Source organism: Punica granatum, chromosome 4 (assembly GCF_007655135.1).
Source record: "Punica granatum isolate Tunisia-2019 chromosome 4, ASM765513v2, whole genome shotgun sequence".
NCBI lineage: Eukaryota > Viridiplantae > Streptophyta > Magnoliopsida > Myrtales > Lythraceae > Punica > Punica granatum.
The window spans coordinates 33,692,873-33,717,175 of NC_045130.1; the positions used below are offsets into that span (position 1 = coordinate 33,692,873).

Sequence of the window (24,303 nt, forward strand, 5' to 3'; positions counted from 1 at the left end):
CTTGCCCTGGCCCTTTCTTTTGGTCCCCTGGACCATTAGAACGGACATCCCCTTACTGATATCATGCTCAGCTGTTCTCAACATGTTAAGCAATTCAGGCAATGGTTTATTATAGTCATTCATATTATAGCTCATAATGAACTGACTATAACTACTGGGCAGTGACTGTAGGACTAAATCTGTGGCCAACTCTTGACCCAGAGGAAATCCCAGTCTTCCCAGAGTCTCGACGTACCCAATCATCTTGAGTACATGAAGACCCACTGGGCTACCCTCAGTCAACCTTGCCTGAAAAAGTGCTTTAGAGATCTCGAATCTCTCATGTCGGGCCTGCTCTTGATAGAGTTGCCTGAGATGCACGATCATATCGTACGCCATCATGTTCTCGTGTTGCTTCTGAAGCTCCGAGTCCATGGTGACTAACATGAGACATCCGACGTTTACGGCATCATCATGATGCTTACTATAAGCATCTTTCTCAGCTTGGGGGGCATCGTCAGGTGGTGGCTCAAGAAGAGGTTGCTCTAAGACATATAGTTTCTTTTCTTGGGTGAGAACAATTCTCAAGTTTCGATACCAACCAAGGAAATTATTCCCTGACAGTTTGTCCTTATCAAGAACGGATCGCAAACAGAAAATACTAGAAGTGCTCCCTGCCATGGTAACTACCACAGAAATATGCAAAATAAGTATTATGACACTACAATATTTAATGAGGACTTTATTAAATATTGCTTCCACTATTTATATCATATCAATGACCCTCACCATTGATTCAGAGAATATCATTCTCATAGTACTTCAAGATCCATATCTCACCAAGCTCTGAGTCAGCGAGGGCTGATTCACCCAAAACTGGCTATTTAGGTAGGGAACTCACTTTCCCAATTGCATCACATGCAACTCTTGATTAGTTGGGTGAATAACTCCTTTATTCAAATCTATCTTGTAGATCGATGCCCAACTACATGCCGCTGAACTCCTAATCCTATTAGGCTTGCTCAGTTAAGTCCGGCCCACTAGTAAACACCACGTCTTACTAGGATAGATGAGGGCATCCTGCGAGAGCAAGGTCTACACACTCATCGATCTTGGTCTTGACTAGCGTTACACGGTGGAAGGATAAGGACTTAATATTTTGAGGGATTTTATTAACATTTAATCGATCTCACCATACACTATTATGTAACAATTACATAATAGTCCAAACGCATAACTATTATGCTAACACAACTAAGACATTGTCCATGTCTAACAGTCATGCACCGCAAATATCAAACATAACCACACCAGTACCAAGCATAAAATCATATTTTATGCTATTATCTACTCGGATTCTAACTAGCTAGGCTCTGATACCAATTGCTAGTTTCACAGGATCTACGGAAGCGTAAAAGGAACAGAAATTCAAAATTTCCTACCCGTGAAACTAATTCCAAGACCTACTAGAAGAATAAGAGTAAATAAAAGCGTACCTGGAATATTTAAAATTGTCGACCGAGCGTCCCACGCGTGACGCCTCTACCGGTATCCACACCGACTTTGTCGACGAGTCTTCGAGATCGGCGATACTAGCGGCCAACACTCGAAAGAAACACCGATGCGACACCCGAAATTTTCAAACTAATGGACCTAATTTGAATTGAACAATTCAACCCAAATATATATACTTTATATGCATACACATATATGCACGCACACATATATGTCTCTGCACATATAATTATATGTGTGTGCTTTTATATATATAAAAGTATATGCATATACACACATACATGCATACATTCACACACACATATATGCATACAACCTCACTGCCCCTTTTTATAAGCAGCTGAGGGGGGAAGAAAATTTGTAACCCACCGATGTGGGACAAAGAATTAAGAGTTTGAAATTGCCATGTGTCATCACATGGATCGTGCATCAATTGTGTCCATTTAATCTAATAAATCGAGTCTAATTAATCGACAAATTTAATCTCATTAAATATCCGATTAATTGGTCGCACCATAAATCATCTAATCTCTATTAGACGATTTTGTTTGTTTCAAAATATCTCATCAATTTAGTCGTAGTGTGTGACCCTGTAGGTTCCCAATTACGTTGATAGTAATATCGAAATCTCTATTTCAATATCACAAACAGTGAGCGGCATCTAGCAATGCATCGCTGTTACTCAAGTAATCGGAAAGTCAATTTCTCGACGAACCTTGTGACTTACGTTACCGTGTAATATAATCCCTTTGTCCTCTATATCTCTATTGAGCCCAAGGCATGGTCGATGACATCCTTGTATGGCTCAATATCTCTCTTTCTTGGTTTATCAGGTAAGTCTATCAGAACAAATGAGCTCGATATCATTATATCGACTCATTTAGGTATGCATACACTTTTAAACTTAACCACCAAGTGGCCGTGAGATATCGCTCCCGTTTCGTAGGAGGGACAAATCCTATCTTGGTCACTCACATTCTTTTCCATGCTTTGTGGCATACCCAATAACTATCTTTATAACCAGCCTGTTACGGTGGCGTTTGACAGTATCAAAATATACGACATTATACGTAGGAATCTATGGTGACCTCAAGTCAAAGGACCATTACACTATAGTCACTTTGAGATATGCTAATGACAGTCACGTAACAACCCATGTAGCAATCTCATGGCGGATCAGTCCAATACACATTACTCTTAATGTATACATGTGGTGTGATTTGATATCTCCATATCCATGACCTATGAGATTTGGTCATCAATCAACACTCACACTAGTCTAACCGTATTACCGTTGTCCTAATTAACGATAATACTTTGACTATGGACATTTAGGAATAATGTTCAGTAATTATAGGATCTCACAATCAAGTCACACTTGATGCCTATTGAACCTACTATTCCAATGACATTATTGTGTAAAATCATATTTAGCGCAATAACAGATATGCCTCGTTTTATAATGAAATAGATATCATATTACAAAACTGATTATAGATTGCCTCTAGGGCATACACCAATTCCCAACATATTCATGGTAAAGTTCAAGAGCAGAGGAATTATTGCTGGTGGCAAGTCATCAGATGAAAGATTAAGACTGACCTTTGGATTCTTAATCTTGCTAGAGCAAAGGAATTATCTTAGAACTTTTGGTTGAGATCAGGATTGGTGGCTGGGTTCAAGATCATAAAATTGCATTATCTTAAGATCCTGCAATGGGGCATCCTAATTGGCGACCCACGTGACTGTCTTTGGATAAAGTATTTTATAATATCAAAAAATTTTATTGGTCAATATATTAAACTAAAACATTTTATAATAGATGTGTCGATTTTATTTTACTATATATGTAAAAGAAAGCAAAACTGGCTACTCTTTTAGAAGTTGCACCAGCTTTTATGTTATCGTCCTTGTTTTAGACTGTTGGTTATCACAAAAGTATGATTAATCTGGACCTCTGGTCTACTAGAAGGAGAAGTCTCAGAAGAAAAGCCTCCTTTTTTATGACAAATGTCGGTCGTTTCGGAGTCGAAAGAGTTACCTCTTCGTTGCATAGAGTGGAAACGATATATGACATCGTAGGGCGCTTGCTCGGATCACTCTGTACACATAAAAGTGCCCATGTTATGCACTTGAGAGCTTCATTTTTGTTGCAAGTCTCGTGAAGCATCTAATCTATCAAGTTGATTACATTATCTTCATTACACAACCTCCATGTGTAGGAAATTTGAACACCGACAACAATCATACAACCAGAAGAATGATTTTTGCAAGAATTCAGAAAGATAAAGAGTACTTATACCTCTGAGAAGGTTTAACCCTGTATTACGCTTCGCAAGGATAATCTCTAGGACAAGAACTCCAAAAGCTGAAAATATTTGATTTGCAGGAGAACGATCCCTTTATTGCATACTCTGGTGACATGTATTCGCTGCATGATAGAAATTGCCACAGTTTAGCCAATAAGTAATAAGCTTTCCCGGTTCCTTTGGTTTGCTTGGAATATATGAACTTATAATGTCCCCATCGTGATAAATTCAAGAGCAAAGGAATTATTGCTGGTGGCAAGTCATCGGCCGAAGTATACTTCCTGCAAATCCCACTTTCCAATACCGGAATTGCTCATGTACTGGCCTTTGGATTCTTAATCTTGCTAGAACATATAATTTCCAATGCCTGGGTCGTCGGATCCCTTCCACAACATCAAGTTAAGAGACCCTAGTTGCATTCTTGGAAGAAATGTATCAGTTGGGTGAGCAAAGCTCTGACACTTCATGATGCCTTCTCGAGATGCTTCTCTTAGAACCTGGTTCCCCGAGTCCAGGAGTTGTCTATCATGCTCCTCGGACTTAATGGGTGTCGGATACGATCACTTTCGACATTGTTGCTCCAAGCAAGGTTGTCAAGATCATGATCAACTAGGATCATAAGGGGGTCGTAGGATTAAAGATCGTAAGATCGCATCGAGGATCGTATGATCTTACCTATAATGAAAAAATATAGACAAACGAATACATATATACTTTTTTATGAATTTATCATTTACAACCTTTTACTCACGATTCAAAAATCAATTCTTATTCACACAAATTTGTGTTCCAAAAATCACTAATCACAAAAAGAGGTCATAAAACAGCGCAAATCATTTTCATAAGTTACCAAAATACGAATCATAGTATCATAATAGAAATAACAAATGAGAACAAAAATAAAAATAAAAAACATATCATATGTCATTGAAATCATCGTGAAGATCTTCATCATCATTACCGTCATATGTCATCGAATGAGCCAAAATGTCGGCCAAAAAATGGGGTTCGCTCGACCTAGAATTACTTTAAAATCACCCAAAGACGTATGGGATAGGATCAATCGGATCATAACTATCTTACTATCCTATGATCCAACTAGCTATCCTAGGCCTATCTTACCTTTGAGAACTTTTGGTTGAGATCGGGATAGATTGCCGTGTTCAAGATCGTAAAATTGCATTATCTTAAAATCTGGCAAGCTACCTCGACAACCTTGGCTACAAAAGTGTATGGAAATCTTACCTTGAGTTGATACCACAAGATTCCTACCTTTGGCTAAATCAAAATAGCTGATTCTATCAAGTAATGGGGCATCCCGATTGGCGACACACATGACAGTCTTTGGATAAAGTACTTTATAATATTTAAAATATTTGTTTGTCAATATATTAAACTAAGACATTTTATAATAAATGTGTCGATTTTACTTTACAATATATGTGAAAGAAAGCAAAACATAGTACTCTTTTAGAAGTTACATCAGCTTTTATGTTACCGTCCTTGTTTTAGACTGTTGGTTATCACAAAAGTATGATTAATCTGGACCTCTGGTCTACTTGAAAGAGAAGTTACAGAAGAAAAGCCTCTCTTTTTTGTGACAAGGGCGGGTATTTCGGAGTTGAGAGAGTTACATCTTCGTTGCTTAGAGCGGAAATGATATTTAACATCGTGGGGCGCTTGCTCGAATCGCTCTGTTCACATAAAAGTGCCGATGTCATGCGCTTGAGAGCCTCATTTCTGTTGCAAGTCTCACAATCATACAGCCAGAATGATTTTTGCAAAAATTCAGAAAGATAAAGAGTACTTACACCACAGAGAAGGTTTAACCCTGTATTACTCTTCGCACGGATAATCTCTAGGACAAGAACTCAAAAGCTGAAAATACTTGATTTGCCGAAGAAAGATCCCTTTATTGCATACTCTGGCGATATGCATTCACTACATTATAGAAATTGCCACAGTTTAGCCCAGGCAGCCCTTAGACTTCGATAAATTGTAGGCTGGCTCTACCATAGGTGGATGCCAATCAATTTCTATTTCCTTCAACCACTCACTATTTTGTGAAGGAGGGCTAAAGATGTTTGGGACAACATCGTAACTGATAAGAAAGAAGGGCTAAGGTTTGTCAAATTGCAGAGCAATTCTCATTGAATCAGTGGCAGTGCAGTCAGTTGAATTTTCCATGTGGATGGAAAAGCTATGTAATTTCTTGTTGATGTTGGTCACTCGAAAAGTGCTATTTCGGGTTTCAAAGTAGAGCTGACCACTTGATGCATTGCAGTAGAAAAAGGAGTAGTTGTCATTGCCATAGTTTGCACTCGCGCTTAGTGGATACGAAATTACGTTAGTATCATCCTCTGTAAATTCTTGGATATCTTTGAGATCCTCATACCACCTCTAGCACGTTCATTAAGCCATCCATCTTTCCATGGATTGATATTCGATGAATGAGAAGGCCTGACACTAGTCGTTGTCGAGGCACCGCTCCATAAGCTACTTCATAAGCTAGAATTTAGAGTAATCGCTATTGAGATTTGTTTAATACCATAACACTAACTCATATGTAATATGTATGTGTATGTGTATGTGTATATATGTACATACATATATGTAAATATGCGTCCACATGCCAAGCGAACAGAGAAAAAGTAAGAATCCATACTTAATCATAGAAAAATTTCCTGATTTTTGTATGAATTATTTTATAATATTAAATTTTTATTTGCCAATATATGGAATTGTAACATTTAATACATAATGAATTTTGTCAATTTTACTTTACTATATATTTATATTATAGATTATCAGTTATAGATGATTTTGATGATAGATAAATTAAAGAGTTAACTGTCATTTTGGTCCTTTCAAAATTGTCGAACCCTCATTTTAGTCCTAATATTTTTACCATCAATTTGACCTAACTTATCCTGATCCGTAGATCAAAATAATCCAATCATCAAATCTATTGACAAAAACGTGACGCCTATCCGAAAAAACTCCATTGTTAGCCATGTAGGATTCCATGTCGGAGGGCGTCACGGTTCCGTCAATAGATTTGACGATCGGACCATTTTGATTAACAGATTAAGGAAAGTTAGGTCAAATTGATGGCAAAAAAATTAGAAGGATCAAAATGAGGACTCGACAATTTTGTATGGACCAAAATGATAGTTAAATCTAAATCAAATTAAAGAAAAATTTATTTGTACATTAATAATGGGAAGCCAAGGATAATTAATCATGGTTAAGCATATATATATGTCCATAATTTTGTTCGACATGATGCAAAGATTCTGCCGTCCGCAGATTATTTTCTCCACATTTTGTTCTCTTAAGATGTAATGTAAAGGTGGGATTTGTTGCTTATATTACTGTATCATAGAAGATTTATTTGTCATTGCAAGCTATTTTTACTTGTGAATTAGTGAAAAGTTATACTTCGGCACAAATTTCAGTCCCATGCAGCCTCTCTATCACTTCCAATTTACAATTAGATGCAAAAATTTACCATGTCTTTTCTTCACTGAATCTTTTAAAAGGTGATTATCAATTAAATCTCCAACTAATGAGAGAAGAAGCTAGCTGCCCTATTATCAACAAGGGTTGTCTGCTATTGCCCAAGACTAATGGGTTTCAGAAAAGAAAGAACTGTTAGGCTTTCAATTTGGCTGATTGTTTTTGCTGCAAAAAGGAAAGGGGAGAAGACAAGCAAAACATGGAAGCCTGACTCCTTATCAAGTAAGCATTCCCTAATACTCCATGCCAGTCTTACGTTCAGTGACTACAAGCATAACATGTGGCGCTATCGTAACGCCAAGGCTTAGTTTGATTAAGCGAGAGATGGCAGAAGATGAACTCATTCATATTGTCTTTTATAAGACAATCTGTGATGTTCTTTTTGCTATAATTAATGTGGAATCAAAATAGGCTATTACTGCTAGCAATACAACCAGTCTTACTTTTACCATGATTTGAACAACAGAAATTACATAATGCGACATATGAATACCGAATTGGTACAAACGGGGCCAAGAAGTCTATTTATCTCCAAGATGACACCGGCCTCCACATTCTGAACACATAATTATGCCATTTCCACCACAACCTACACAACACATAACGGATAGGAACAAAAAAAAAAAAAAAAGGTTGGAAAACTCAAGCATTAGAGCCTAACACCTCTTAGGAGTAATTTAATTACTTTATGTCATTATCAAAAGTGTTACAGCTATACACATCGAATAGTTCTTATAGGTACAAGCAATTGCTAATTAAAGATGTTTTAAATGCATAATAAATTTAGGCTCCACATTTGTCCGCCTCGATTTGCGGAGGGACGAGCTTTAATTATTTTAATTAATTAAATAAGCGAAAGTTATTTTTCAGCACAAATTTCGGTCCCATACGGCGTTTCCCTCGCTTCCAATTTGCAGTTAAATAAAGAGGTTTGCCGCGTATTTTCTTGATTGAATCTTTTAAAAAGATGATTATCAATTAAATCTCCAACTGATGAGATTAAGAACTTCATGCAGGTCTTAGATTTATTGAACAAATAAGAACTTTTGCAAGCATAATATGTATCCCACGATCAATTGAAATAACAAATGCATGCAATGAATAGCAAAAAACAGAGGTACAATTCGATAAAAATTGCAAAGTTGATTATCTTACTCCTTTTGGGATAATGTTGCTCCAAAAACTTCTGATTACTCAAAAGAAATGACTTTTAGTGTTTGCCGTCTCTTATGCATGTTGAGAGTTTAGAATCGCACATGAAAAAGTTAAGAAAAATTTAATGAGTTTATAAGAGATTGGGTACCACAACCTACCAACTCGAATTATTGGGTAGAAGATGAGTCCAACCGCTTATATGTCCAGTGAATATTTTACATGATATCAAAGCCAAAATGAATGGGCTGAGGCTTCTTGGTATGGTGTTGTCATTGACTGGTATTGCTTCAATGTCCTTGCCATAATTAAATTTCAGACAAACAAAATTTTCCGAGAAATTTTTCCTTTATTAAAAGGTCCACATTTCGGTCATCACCGATTGACCCCAGTAGGTCAAGGAGAGGGTTTCACACATCTATCATTAGCATTCTGCTTCTGTAATTTTGTCAAAGATTACCACACCGATCATCGCTGCATCGTGTGAAATCTTTTAGGACCATTCTGAAGGCTATTTAGAAATCATCCTTGAACTATTCAAAAGTTATATAGATGCCCTCCAGGCTAAAATTCTATGTCCTTCGAAATCCTGCACACGCTTTTGCCCACTAGTGATGTCTATACATCCTGGAGAATTGTTCCCAATATCTCTGTTTATGCAGATGTAAATATGTACTCCTGTAATTAAAGTATGTCGGAGCTTTTTCCTTTTCCTTTTTCTTTTACCAGATATAAGCAGACAATCACTTCCCGTTTTCTAATTCTTTTATACTGTTTTTTTTTTCACAAGAAAATGGAAAAAAGAATAATAAAGAAATAAACAAAGACATTTTTTTTCATTATAAAATAAATAAATAAAAGGCATTTTCCCACACTATTTCTAGCCCCAGCAGGTTTAATGCTTATCCCCTCTGTGAAAAGATATAAGCTCCTTTATAGCAAAACTGCCCGCAAAGCAGAACATCCTCAATAATTCAATTTATTTCTACGGTGAAATCATGGGGTGTCATCAGTTTACTGATAATTGAGGTTAACATCCTCAATAATTCCATTTATTTCTTCAGTGAAACCATGGAGTATCATCAGTTTATTGATAATTGGGATGAGTACATGCTCGAGCATCAGCTTACCTAGCTCATCATGAAGCATAAGTAAATTCCGCATTAACAGTACAGTTTTTTAACTATATCACATATGGTAGTTACATCATACCTGACCAATGGAAACCCTAAGAAATATTTTCTAAACAAACCCCTCAAATGGAGTAAAAAATAGAAAGTGAATTTAGTGCATTGAGCGATATATCATAATCCATAAATTAACAACATCTAACTGACATACATTGACGAGGAGATGGCGCTTACTACTACATCGTTTTCAGGTGATCATATTAGGGCTAATTTTCTTCTCATTCAACAGATCATAAGCATATATAACGTTGTTTTGCGTAGGCAAAAATTGAATAGACACGACAATGTTTAATCAAGAACAAGAACTTGCACAAACCCTAGAAGACAATTTTTTTACTTCTGTTTTTCTTTTTGGTCCCATTGTAAGAAAGACGCAATGCAATACAACCAATAAGACAGCAAGTTCTTCTTTATTCCCTTCTCCTCATATCCGTTTCTTTCTTATTTCTCTCTGCCATGGAAAAGAGACCACTGAGACCCACTCAGTCTCATTGCATGAGCAATCAGCTGTCTAGTCCTACACACCAATTGCCTTTAACTTGCCAATTCCCCCTTCCCCCTTTGTTCTTTGAACCATCTTGTCATTCTCAACAACGACCCCTTCAAAAAATTTTCATTCTCCTCTAAAAGTTTACTGTAGGATTTTGGTCCGAGACCGGTGAGGTCAACACCGATGAGAGCGACGAAGACCGTCCCAACCTGGAAGCCTTCCTTCACTTAAGAGCCCCCTCGGATGTGCCTCTCGTCCTCTTATTGTCAGAGGCATATATAGATCCCAAATGCAGGTCCAGCGCATTGTTTGGGGTGTCCGATTTCGAGGCCGACTCATGTACCGTTTCATGTCCCTCGACCACTACTTTTTGCATTTTATCATAAAACTGTTCCAAGTGGTCCTGTAATTCTGAGGATTGCTTCTCCTCAATTTCCCTTTTAGTAATTCTGAGGATGTTCACCAACTATAAATCTAAATTTTTTTAGTCCTTAAGTTAAAAAGAAAAAAAAAATGCAAGCAATGTATCAGTGATGAGTTGACATATTGTTATGGCCTTCAGATTTTAACTGAATTTATCGGAAGAGAATCACATGGAAGACCAAATAAAATAAAAGAGACATTCAATAAGAAATATTTTCTAATTTCGAACTACATATTCATCTTGATCGTATCACAACAGAGCTGTACTTTCCTCTTTGGTAATTAAGCAAAAATAATAGGCTACTGTAAGAAATACAACAATCTTACCTTTAAGTTTTACCTTGATTTCAACAACAGAAATCACATAATGCTACAAGTGGAAACCCGAGAGACAAATCAGGCCAAGTTTATTTATCTCCGAGATGACCTCGGCCGCCACATTCTGAACACATAATGTTGCCACTTCCACCACAACCTACAGAATACATAACATAACAGATACTAACAATCAGCGAAATGGTTGGAAAACTTAAAACAGATAAGCTTCAGAGGTTGACACATCTTAGGAGTAATTGAATTATGAAGGGCATCTGAAAAATTATTTCTTTGAAACAGGTAGGGTTAGAATTTTCAGCTACCTGAATATTTTCCCCTTTCAGTTAACAGTAAATAGAATTTTAAATGCTAGGATTATTTGTTCATCACAATTTTACCAGATGAAAGAGGCACATAGAACTCCAGCCATTTAAGAAATATAGATTATTAATTACTCAAAAACGACTTACGCTGTTATCTAAAAAGTTACAGATACACACCAAACAGTTCTTAAAGGTACAAGTAATGGTTAAGTATAGATGCAATGCAAATCAAGCGGTGGTACCAGAAAGGAATACTCAGATCAGATGGGATTCATTGATTAGCTTCAGAAAGCAAATATTATATTTCTGGTGAGAGAAGCAAGAGCTCTTAAAATCACCTTCCGTCTTGATTACCACACGCATTTCATAATCAAAATTAGGTATATATAAAGCCCAAACTCACCACCAAATACATATCAAGTTCATTTGTTGAACTTCGCAAGCAAACAAGTACTACATAGATAAACTTTATTTCCCTAATGGAGCCTCAGTAACAAATTGACAAAATGCAAGTGGTATGTTGTATTCAAACTAAATAAGTCAGCTGGCTAAATGGCAGTCTCAGTTCCTATTCAAGTGGATCTTTTTACTAGCTGAACCCAGATATAGAAAAGCACTAAAAAGAAAAGAAAGGATCTCTACCTAGGCAACGGACTTTGACAATAATCCCCTGGCTCTCCAATATTGAGTCGACGTACAAGCCAGAGCCAGAGCAGGTAGCGCAAAGGACAGCCCCTTTAGCTTCGCAATCATTGCATCTGGGGTTATCTCCAATAGCTTTTGCTGATAAAGAAAGACCGACTGGCTTCTCGATTCTCTCTTCCGGGATAGGCTTGTCATAGCAGAAGAGAGACTCAAGACTGCTCCTTCGCATGTGAGAGTCTCCCACTGCCCTCAAATCAGCCTGCATAAAGTTAGCTCATTATTCAGAAATCAAATAGCAAGACTGAAAAGAAAAAAAGGAAGGTCTTGCTCCTTTAGTTCCATGATCTGATCTCGCTGATCTCAAGTCTAAAATGGCCAACTTGATCAGCCTCCAAGAAACCCGATATTAATACAGAGCACTAAACTGGTAAAATCATACACAAGCACAACAGACCAATGCAGTTCAATCAGTAGGAGACACAGAGGATGGTGCCATCGGAAACATCAATTCCTTTGCTTCTGAATGTAGAAATGTAACAAAAACAAAAGAATCATAGGCCCTTTCCACTCGAAATACAATCCTCAAACACACCAACCTGCAATCTACAAACACACACAAACTACAGGTGAAAACCATGAAACTGAACAGAGCCGAGAAGGTCATATCCATTAATTTAAAGTTCATTTGACATCCCTCCCAATTTCTAGTCAATTTTAATCAACTTTTGTCATCATTTCGGCCTGCAAGCATACAAATGAACTTGATACGCACCATTATCGATTCTTCCTAGTAGTTCATCCCAAACGCCATTAAAAGATGCAACATCGACGATCAAGATTCAGCCGAAATGCATCGAATTGAAAACTTAAAACCAAAAAAAAAAAAAAAAAAAAGGAGGAAAAAGGGAGATGAATCTTACCCCATCAGAGGCCGAGTGACAAACATAACCGTTCGAAGAGACTGCTCGCAACTTCTTCACCGTGTCTCCTCTTCCTTTGCACCAAAACCCACGGCAGATCCAACTATTCACGTCAAACAATCTTGGCGAAGAAATTCCGGCCAAATTAGCCGATGACATGGCCACCTTCGAAGCTAGAGAATCCATGGATTCCGTATAACATGTATAGCGAGGAAATTTATGACGAAATTGAAACTCCGGATGAAGAAATTAGAGGGAAGCTTCGGTTTGATCGCCAATGGTGACCCTCTCTGGACCAGAATTCTCGTTGTTAACGACGGAAAGACGGGAGAAGGGAGCTTCGCGGGCGGATTCCAAATAGATTCGGGTTATACCCTATATGTGGCCCGTCCTAGTTTTCAAAATGGGCCGAGTAAGTGGGCTCGGCCTTAAGTGGGCTTCAATGGGCCTCCGCTTAAACAAGTCACATCGACACTGACTTGGGAGATTCAAATGAATAATCTTGCTGCAATCCCACGGGATAAGTAGTCCAGCTTATTAGAGAGTACACCACCAGCACGGTGGTTTAGTAGTTAAGTATCAAGCGCTTCACTTAAATATTACGAGTTCGAATCTCACTGAGGACGTAAAACCCGTCACTATGTGGGTATATTATGGGATGGTGGTAGCAAGCCCATAATACTTGATTACAAAAGGCATCACTTTTGTTCGACAGTAAGATTCAATCTTCAGATTATACTCCCTTTTTTTCTTGTTATGTTTTGAAGTGCTTTGAATCTATTGGGTACAACTAATCTAATATAAACATCTGTTTGACCATGATCATGAGATATTTTTATTGAAATTCAAACTCTTACGTTACAACTAGAGTTTGTCTAATGATAGTTGAGTTTGTCACTGAGCGACATTCTCTCGTAATAATATCACTATCGTTTTTGTTTGTCTAGAGTTATCCTAAAATCGAATTAATTGATCATGACCAGTAAAGAAGATCGCTGCACTTTTATCACGAGATGAAAGATGTTTAATTGTCAGCGACAAATGATTTTAACGGTACGAATTAAGATTGGTCATAGTATAGGATGCTTGAATCGATAACCAAACCTATCTTTCTATTTTTCAATACAAAGTACTACTTGTATGATAATTGTGTAGGATCGTCTAGGAAATTTCCCCTAAATCATTGTACCATCGGTATTCTGACAGATAATAATGCTCATTGATCAAATCTTGGAGCCACATGCCAAGAGTCAGTTGAAACGAGCAACCCATCTCATACGGTGAAGTGGAGCTCGTTGCAGTTCGACCTTCAAGTAAAAGGTCACATTTGGTAAGTCGAACATTTGTTGATCTTTCGTGAATTGATGAATTGGTCACACAATAGATATAGTCGGCCGACTGATTTTATCATTAACTTTTTCTTACGCGTAGATTAGGATATAAAAATCAAGAAAGCGAGATGTGAAAACCAAATTAAATTAGTCTGAACGCGCATTAAATTCAAATGGACGGATGTGATTAATTAATGAATACATGGCATCTCCTCATAACACTGAATCATTACTCCACAATCCATTTACGCCGCCCGGGAGGCAGATACGTCTCCCTCCGGTATGAAAGGAACCGCATACCGGAAATCGCCACGTACCAACGTGTCCTTCTCATTAATTAATTTATTGATTATTAATTTTAATTTAATTATAGTCATTACAATTACAATAATACAATCCCCTCATGAATAAATATACACCCAAGGCGCATACGCCCGCCTAAGAAGACAAGGGCGGGCGCGGGACCCACCTCGATTTGCTTGGAATATTCAGAATATGAATCCGTATGGGGTCCGCATTGCACATTTAAAATACGTGTTATATCTGAATATTGGCCATACTGTCGATCAGTTCTGCTCGAGCATATCACGGACGAGACTACCAGGGAAGTTTGATGGGTTACTCGCCGGGGTCGGAGATAAAATTCATAATGACTGTGCCTTCGAGAACAATTTCTTATTTACTCGTTCAATGATTAGCGTGAACTTCACTTAATGCTATGCTAGAACTAATGGGGATACCAAACTTGACCTAACGGCATAACTGATTTTGTATTCTACTAAACGAGAAAATGCATGTATGTATTTAATGTACAAAAGATGGAGCGATATTTTATGAATTGTTCAAAAACTAATAATACATTTAATGGAGAAGGGAACAACGAGACTTAATTTATTTGTTTACTAAACTAAGCTTCATTTAACTTTACTTTTCCCTCGATTCAACGACAAAGTCATTACTTTTTTATTATTTTTTTCAAATTCTTTCTCGTATTTTTCTTATCTATTATTACAATTAATTTTTTAATGTCGAATTCCCTTAACTATTCAACATTTGCCTCAATTTATGCTTTAACATTTGCCAAAATGGGAGAAAAGGAACTTAACAAGGAATTATTCCGGCCAATAAATTGGAACAACAGATGGCAGATTCGTGTACAAAATTCCAAGGAGTAAATCGGCACTTACATGGTGCGGCGATTACAATGGCTTGATAAAAACAAGGATGTATTTACACCAAGTACACTCCATCTACATCTAGACAGAAGTGTTCAATGAGAAGGGATGTGCTTGAATGTAATCTTACGATCTCTTGCAAAGCTCGAAAACCAATCAAGTTCTTCCACAGAGCAAATCACAGTGAGTTTTCGGAGAGAGGTCAGTTCAGCTAAGTCACTCTCTTTGCACTTTGATGAAGTGAAGTTTTTCAGGTTCCGAAGATTCTTCAGGTGGTAGAATCTCAGCTTCCTCTTGTCATCAGTGGTGGTGAAATGGCGAGGGAGGTAAAGATGTTTTAGCCGTTTCATTTTCTGCAGGACATCAGGGAGGATGACTGCTGGAGATGTGGGGGTACATCTCACCCGTAGATCCAAGGTCTTGACACTTACGAGGTTGCGCAATGACTGGGGTAGGCATTCGACTTGAGTGTTCTTAAAGCTGAGGTACCTCAATTGGAAAAGATCTCCTATTGATCCCGGAACAGACCCCTCCACTGACTCTAACCCTTCAATCATTAGGACCCTCAGATGCTTGCATTTCTTGAACAATTTACCCATCTGCTTCCAGTTCCTTCCTTCACACGGTTTCTCTTCGAACAAGAAAAGAGTTCGCAGGTCGAGAGCTCTCTTTGCCTTAAGTATGTTTCCGAGACAGGAGTCTCGTTTAGCATCTCTGCCTAGAAGCACAGATAGCCTCTGGATTTTGCTGCAATCTTTCAATCCCGAAGAAGCAATTACCTTTACTGGCTCCTTGCTGCTCCGTAGGTCGAGAACATGCAAGAGATCCTCCTCGCGTGCCTTTAAGATGCATAATTCTCTGATGAAATTATTAAGGCGGTAACTCTTGATCCGTTTGGTCGGCTTATCCTCTTCTACCTGAACGATACCCGAGTCGACCAGAGGTTTTAACTTTAAAGTTGAATCTAATTTGCCCTCATTAGGCAACTTTTTGTGAGGCAAGTAGAACTTTTCTGTCGTCCACAAGTGGAAGAGCTGTTTTCCAGTGATTTCGGCTCCTTGAGGAAAGAGGCCAAGATAGAGCAAGAGGGGCTTTAGCTTAGGGTCCAGCTCATCATAGCATTGATCTAGCACCACCTTGCATAACGTCCGGCCTTCGTTCAAATGCCTCAGGGTTTGGCCAATGTTCTTCCGGACATCCTCCCAATCAGTTAGGGTGCTTCTCCTAGATAGAATGCCACCGATAGTGGAGATAGCTAAGGGTAATCCTCCACAGAGCTTGAGCAATTTTCTTGCTGAATCCTCCATGCCCGTGTCCAGGCCTGAACAACACCAATTCGGAACAGCAAATTAGAGCTCTTGATGCATCTTTTTTCTTTTTCCATAAATCAAAGATGAAACTATGTTCATATCACAAAAGAAGTCCATTCTTTTAGGCCACCCTTCCTTGGATGTTTAGAACTGAAATCCCGCAAACAACACAAGTTGAATCACACAACAAATTCATGCCCTAGAGTTTATTTGGCAACGATAAATGCGGCAAAAGACCAGGAACATTAATTCTAGCACTGAGAGTTCAGGAAGCATGGCATTGGCTTCTGTCAGAGATCACGTACGGTACTCCACACACAAAAATTCTTAGAATTCAATCACCAGTAATATAATATATAACTCTCCCGCAGCAATATGTATACGTATGCACGGAAAACTCAAAAGCACGTGTAAGTATAAACTTCTTGCTAGCTTGGATTATTGGGTTACCTTCCGTTTCGGGACGGTTGATTATCCGCATCAGGAGGTCGAAGCTCTCCTCCTCGTACAAGAAACGGAGCCAGTGATCGTGGAGCCTGATTGGGTCTATGTGCAGGGATAATGTCCTATTCCGGGTGGTTACTAGCAACCTACTCGGTCCTTCACGCAAAGGGAATGCACGGCTTATCCGGTCCCAGTCTGCTTCACTCCGGAGATCAACCAGAACCACAAGGCACCTCGTGTTCAGCTGGACCTCGCGCAGCCTATCGATTATAACCTTCTCCTCCATCCCGTGGACTTCCTCGGCTGTCAGGTCTGGGGAGACACTGCACAAAATCTCTGCAGCTAAGTCTCGGGTGGTTGTTCCGCGGGACATGCAGGCCCAGGCAAATCTTTGAAATCCAGAACGCACTTGAGGGTGAGAGAGGACTCTCTTGGCCAGAGTGGTCTTCCCGAGCCCAGCGATCCCAAAGATGGAAACCACATGACTGGACGCGGAGGACGGCTTCTCCAGGAGAGCGCGCACGATCTCTTCCACGCTGTCTTCTCTCCCGATACAAACGTTCGGAAGAATATCAGGGAACGATGGAGGTGGACTGGAGGATGATGGAAGACTGGGGGATGATTGAGGCGGCACGCTGCACGCTTGAGCAGCTTCGGCAAGCATGGGGCGAATTTCCGCGATTCGGTTCGCGACCTCATGCAGTATCTTCAGCCTGAGCAACGGATTCCTCAACCTTCTTCTGACCTTGTAAGTATCAATAATGTCTTCGCAGTCGTAGAGAACGCGCATAGCTTTTGAGACCACGGGCTTGTTCTGTCCTTCAAGTACAGCTCGCGACAGGGAGCTGCGGAGGTCCTCGAATTGTCTCCTGAGGGCAGCAACCTGAACCTTAACCTCGAACAGAGGTATCACCTCTGCAGTGAGCAGATACTGGAGAAGTGTCTTCAATGCAGATAGGACAGGGGCGATAGACGCGACTATCATTGTGGGAGGTGGCCGGATCGATGGATTCGTGGGATATCTTCGTGTCTGCGTGGTGATTCGTGTTGTTTTCAGTAATTAATCTCGATCGCTTGACTGTAGAGAGAGAGAGAGAGAGAGAGAGAGAGAGACGACGGAACAATAAAAGTAGTAATCAAATCAATCTTGATCAATTCACCCACTCAGATCGACTGTTGAAGTGTGAGAGAGCAGAGGAGGTTGTTGAGGCCAGTACAATGTAAGAAACAAACAAACAAACAAACAAACAACAGCTAGAATGGAGTGAACAATCAGACCGTTGGCCGCTGGTATTCAAAATAGGAAATTGCCTTATTTATCTATTAAGGCGGTTGGAAATAAAAATCTTTCCTTCTCTCCTTCTGATCTTTCTTTCGGAGGAAAGTTTCCGTTTCGGTTTCGGTTGTTTGTTTCCTAATTAATTGATTATTTAATATTTCACGAGATGAATCATATAAACAAGTATATTCTCTCCTAATTTAATTTATACCTGGACTGAATATTACCTTCCCTATTAATCAATACCGACCTGGAATTTTACTTTCCTAATTTAGGTTGCGTTTGGTTTCATAGTAGGATTTTAAAATCAGATTTTGATTTTGATTTTGAGTGGAATAAATGGGACCCACCCTTTGACTTTGTATGAATTATGTTGTTTTGTTGTGGAAAAAAATAGTATAAATGGGGTCCACTCTTTGACTTTGTATGAGTTATTTTGTTTTGTAGTGAGTAGAGTTAAGTTAGAATTTTGATTCTAAAATACTATCCTAAAACCAAACAAGCCCTAACCTTTACATATAATCACGGTTACTAGAACCGGAAACGGGACCTACATCCGGTCCGGTTGGCTTAAAAATCGAAAATGCATAAATAGATCGGTGAACCCAAAAAATTGGACGGTTTTTAGGCAAATCCATGTGAACCGGCCAGTTGGATTGGTTTAGAAATTTTTAAAGATGAAGGACCTAAAGGTGAATCTGGAAAGCAAAAAACTCAAAAGCCAAATGAATTTATGAAACCCTAATCTTCATCTTCACGGCATTGTGAAGATTTTTTTAAATAATAAATATTTATTTATTTTATAATTAAACGTGTGGTTTGACCCATTAAATCACGATTGAATCCATAAATTCATATCTCGACCGGTTTAATATTCGGTTCGATTCTGATAACACCACATGGAATATTATTCATGTTGCTAAAGCGCACAACACACTGCACCTATAGACCATCACACAACTGCATAACAGAGATGATTATTACTTTTGTCTGGGTATTTTGGGAGAAGGAAAGTCAACCCAACTGCCTTCATTCTCCCATTTGTAATATAGATTAAATTGATTTATTTATAAATTAAAAACTCTCATGCATTCGCAAATTGATTATTAAGGAGAAAATCATAATTGCGTATATTTGAAGTGTTAGGAAGATATATTAATTCATTGTAATCGGATTTTAACGATGACAATGAAATCATGAGATGAGTGACCATGATATGTTTTCTACATATATATATATATATATGGAGCTTATCTATATATACTGTGTCTCTCGCATAGCCTCGGCTAACCTCGGAGGGTGTGACCCACCCATGGAGACGAGCGAAGCTACTTGCTCATCTCATCGTCGGCAGCCTCTTCTCCTACAGCCTCCTATATGAACTCCCCCCATTTCACACCTCTGTTCCTCCTCGACCTCCCCCTCCAATGGCTTCGACAATATTCCTGTATCTTCTATGCTAAGCAATTCCCAAAAGCTTCCCTCCCTGCTCGCATTCTCCGTCTGAGACGGCAGATTGATTCAATATCGCACCAGACACGCGTTGTCCAGAGGTGGGTTCCCCTTCCTCGGATTCACCGAGTCTCTCTTCCTCCTCATTAAATCCCCATTCACGAATCATGGGTCGATCTCACATTCACTGCCCGATTCGCCATCATCAATGATTAAGAGCCCCCTCGGACGTGCCTCTTGTCCTCTTTAATGTCGGAGGCATATATAGATCCCAAATGCAGGTCGAGCACATTGTTTTGGGTGTCCGATTTCGAGGCCGAGTCGTGTACCGTTTCATGTCCCTCGACCACTACTTTTTGCATTTTATCATAAAACTGCTCCGAGTGGTCCTGTCATTCTGAGGATTGCTTCTCGTCAATTTCCATTTTAGTAATTCTGAGGATGTTCCCCGACTATAAATCTAGATTTTTTAAGTCCTTAAGTTAAAAAGGAAAAAAAAAATTGCAAGCAATGTATCAGTTATGAGTTGACATATTGGTATGGCCTTCAAATTTTAACTGAATTTATCAGAAGAGAATCATATGGAAGACCAAATAAAATAAAAGAGACATTCATTAAGAAATATTTTCTAATTTTCGAACTATAAATTCATCTTGATCGTATCACAACGGAGCTGTGCTTTCCTCTTTGGTAATTGAGCAAAAATAATAGGCTACTGTAAGCAATAAAACAATCTTACTCTTTAAGTTTTACCTTGATTTCAACAACAGAAATCACGTAATGCTACAAATGGAAACCCGAGAGACAAATCACACCAACCTGCAATCTACAAACACACACAAACTACAGGTGAAAACCATGAAACTGAACAGAACCGAGAAGGTCATATCCATTAATTAAAAGTTCATTTGACATCCCTCCCAATTTCTAGTCAATTTTAATCAACTTTTTGTCATCATTTCGGCCTGCAAGCATACAAATGAACTTGATACGCACCATTATCGATTCTTCCTAGTAGTTCATCCCAAACGCCATTAAAAGATGCAAAATTGACGATCAAGATTCAGCCGAAATGCATTGAATTGAATACTTAGGCCTTGTTTGGTTTCATAGTGTTATTTTAGAATCAAAATTCTAAATTAACTCTACCAACTACAAAACAAAATAACTCATACAAAGTCAAAGAGTGTGCCCCATTTATACCACTTTTTTCCACAACAAAATAACATAACTTATACAAAGTCAAAGGGTGGGTCCTATTTATACCACTCTTTTTCAAAATCAAAACCTGATTTTAAAATTCTACTATGAAACCAAACGCAACATTAAAACCAAAAAAAAAAAAAGAGATGAATCTTACCCCATCAGAGGCCGAGTGACAAACATAACCGTTCGGAGAGATTGCTCGCAACTTCTTCACCGTGTCTCCTCTTCCTTTGCACCAAAACCTCGGCAGATCCTACTATTCATGTCAAACAATCTTGGCGAAGAAATTCCGGCCAAATTAGCAGATGACATGGCCACCTTCGAAGCTAGAGAATCCATGGATTCCGTATAACATGTGTAGCGAGGAAATTTATGACGAAATTGAAACTCCGGATGAAGAAATTAGAGGGAAGCTTCGGTTTGATCGCCAATGGTGACCCTCTCTGGACCAGAATTCTCGTTGTTAACGACGGAGAGAAGGGAGAAGGGAGCTTCGTGGGCGGATTCCAAATAGATTCGGGTTATACCCGATTTGTGGCCCGTCCGAGTTTTCGAAATGGGCCGAATAAGTGGGCTCGGCCTTGAGTGGGCTTCAATGGGCCTCCGCTTAAACAAGTCACAGCGACACTGACTTGGGAGATTTAAATGAATAATCTTGCTGCAATCCCACGGGATAGGTAATCCGGCCATGCTGCCGTGAAAGCAGCTTATTAAAGAGTATACCACTAGCACGGTAGTTTAGTAGTTAAGTATTAAGCGTTTCACTTAAATATCACGAGTTTAAATCCCACTGAGGACATAGAGCTCGTCACTATGCGAGTGTATTATGAGATGGTGGTAGTCGATCCATAATACTTGATTCAATGGACCTTTGACTTAATTCACTAGTGTGTTGGTGGAGCTGCAGTGATCAAGTTGGACTAAAAGTCTCAACGAGTTATGACTAAATGAACATTCTGTGACGATTAAATTTTCTTAGTTGAGACAATCATAGTAAATTAATAATTCGGCCTAACTTTTTATTCAGTAAAAAAAAATAAAAAGGAGCTTGAGTACTATCTTACATGATTTCATGGTGTTTCGAGCATGGATTTTTACAAAGGGCATCACTCTGTTCGACAGTCAAATTCAATCTTCAGATTATACTACTTTTTTATTTTTTTATTTTTTTTATTTTGAAGTGCTTTGAATCTATTGAGTACAACTAATCTAATATAAACATCTATTTGACCATGATCATGAGATACTTTTATTGAAATTCAAACTCCTACGTTACAAGTAGAGTTTATCTAATGATAGTTGAGTTTATCACTAGCGATATTCTCTCGTAATAATATCACTATCGTTTTTGTTTGTCGAGAGTTATCCTAAAATCGAATTAATTGATCATGACCGGTAAAGAAGATTGCTACACTTTTATCTCTAGATAGGGGATAATCTTCTTCGAAGCGCTTTATAACATGTGTCACGAACAATATCTTTAGTTGTCAGCAATAGATTATTTTAACGGTACGAATTAAGATTGGCCGTAGTATAGGATGCTTGAAACGCTAACCAAGCCTATCTTTCTATTTTTCAATACAGAGTACTACTGGTATGATAATTATGTAGGATCGTCTAGGAAATTTCCCCTAAATCATTGTACCATCGGTATTCTTACAGATAATAATGCTTATTGATCAAATCTTGGAGCCACATGCCAAGTCAGTTGAAAACAAGCAACCCATCTCAACTCATACGGTGAAGTAGAGCTCGTTGCAGTTCGATGCTCTACTAAAAGGTCATATTCGGTAGGTCGAAACATTTGTTCATCTTTCATCAATTGATGAATGGGTCAGACAATAGATATCGTCGGCCGGTTGATTTTATCATTTAACTTTTTCTTGCGCGTAGACGAGGATATAAAAATCAAGAAAGCAAGATGCGAAAAGCAAATTTGTCTGAACGCGCATTAAATTCAAATGGATGGATATGATTATTAATTAATAATACATGGCATCTTCTTATAACACTGAATCATTACTCCACTATCCAATTTACGCCTTCTGAGCGGATGAAAAAAGTTATTTGATGATTTTATCTAGGAAATATCAATTAAATTATATAAAATTAAAAATTTGGTATTAATCACTTTAATAATTATTATAATTATTTTTTATTAAAAAATTTTTATTAATTCTTTCTTATTATATCATTTAAGGTAAGATCATTTGGATCTCTTGTTCTTATTATAAGATCGTGATTGGATCCGCAGATGTTTGGTAAAAAGAATAATATTCTCCTTTGAGAATAATCAAAAATGGAAAGTGTTTAATTGGAACATGAAAACGGAACTGAATTGGTCCTAGTTACTCTTCGAGACGGAGTGGATCTTGAAAGTGGTGGGCGAATCCGATACGTCTCCCTCCGGTACGAAAGGAAGACTATGCCGGAACGTGTCCTTCTCATTAATTAATTTATTAATTTTAATTTTAATTTAATTATAGTCATTACAATTACAATAATATAATCCCCTCATGAATAAATATCCACCCAAGGCGCATACGCCCGCCTGAGAAGATGAGGGCTGGCGCGGGACCCACCTCAATCTGCTTGGAATATTCGGAATACGATTCCGTATTGCGTCCGCATTGCACATTTAAAATACGTGCTATATCTGAATATTGGCCATAATGTCGATCAGTTCTGCTCGAGCATATCACGGGCGAGACTACCAGGGAAGTTTGATGGGTTACTCGCCGGGGTTGGAGATAAAATTCATTGACTGCGCTATCGAGAACAATTTCTTATTACTCGCAAAATGATTAGCGTGAACTTTATTTAATGCTAAAACTAACTTATGGAGATACCAAAATTAACCTAACGGCTTAACTGATTTTGTATTCTACTACCCGAGAAAATGCACGTATGTATTTAATGTACAAAAGATGGAGGGATATTTTATGAATTGTTCAATAACTTATAATTAATGGAGAAGGGAATAGCGAGACTTTGATTTAATTATATGCAAAAATTAACTTTACTTTTTTTCTCAATTCATCAATACAATCATTATTTTTTTAAAATTCTCTTTTATTTTTTTTATCTATTATTATTATTAATTTTTTAATATTAAATTCTCTCAATTATTCAATATTTGTCTCAATTACAATATTTATTCCTCAATTTAACAACACAATTATTACTTATTATTTTTTTTTAATTCTCTCTCATATTTTTTTTCCACTATTGTTATCTTCATCAAATTAAATCAAACTTAATTTCAGTGCGATTCCAATGTTTATATTTCTTTGGTGTGAATTTTAATATCCAGAATCTCAATTGAA

General features: G+C 38.1%; 2 protein-coding genes across 3 annotated transcripts; both read right to left on the bottom strand.

Moving 5' to 3' along the window:
* Positions 1 to 7,717: 7,717 nt before the first annotated feature.
* On the bottom strand, positions 7,718 to 13,133 carry LOC116204629. Of its 2 annotated transcripts, XR_004156384.1 has the most exons (4): positions 12,781 to 13,133; positions 11,858 to 12,119; positions 10,905 to 11,052; positions 7,718 to 7,911 (listed from the first exon to the last, which is right to left on the bottom strand). XR_004156384.1 is itself a non-coding variant. In XM_031536799.1 (3 exons), the coding sequence occupies exons 1-3, from the start codon at positions 12,964 to 12,966 to the stop codon at positions 10,985 to 10,987; spliced, it is 516 nt and encodes a 171-aa protein (XP_031392659.1). In that variant the 5' UTR covers positions 12,967 to 13,133; the 3' UTR covers positions 10,761 to 10,984. The 2 variants fall into 2 exon arrangements, 1 of the variants encoding a protein (XP_031392659.1); XM_031536799.1 differs by lacking the exon at positions 7,718 to 7,911 and having other exon boundaries at positions 10,761 to 11,052.
* A 2,085-nt stretch (positions 13,134 to 15,218) lies between these two features.
* On the bottom strand, positions 15,219 to 18,282 carry LOC116204628 (disease resistance RPP8-like protein 3). Its single transcript, XM_031536798.1, has 2 exons — positions 17,047 to 18,282; positions 15,219 to 16,607 (listed from the first exon to the last, which is right to left on the bottom strand). Exons 1-2 carry the CDS (start codon positions 18,023 to 18,025, stop codon positions 15,382 to 15,384), a joined length of 2,205 nt encoding a protein of 734 aa, XP_031392658.1. The 5' UTR covers positions 18,026 to 18,282; the 3' UTR covers positions 15,219 to 15,381.
* Positions 18,283 to 24,303: the final 6,021 nt, after the last annotated feature.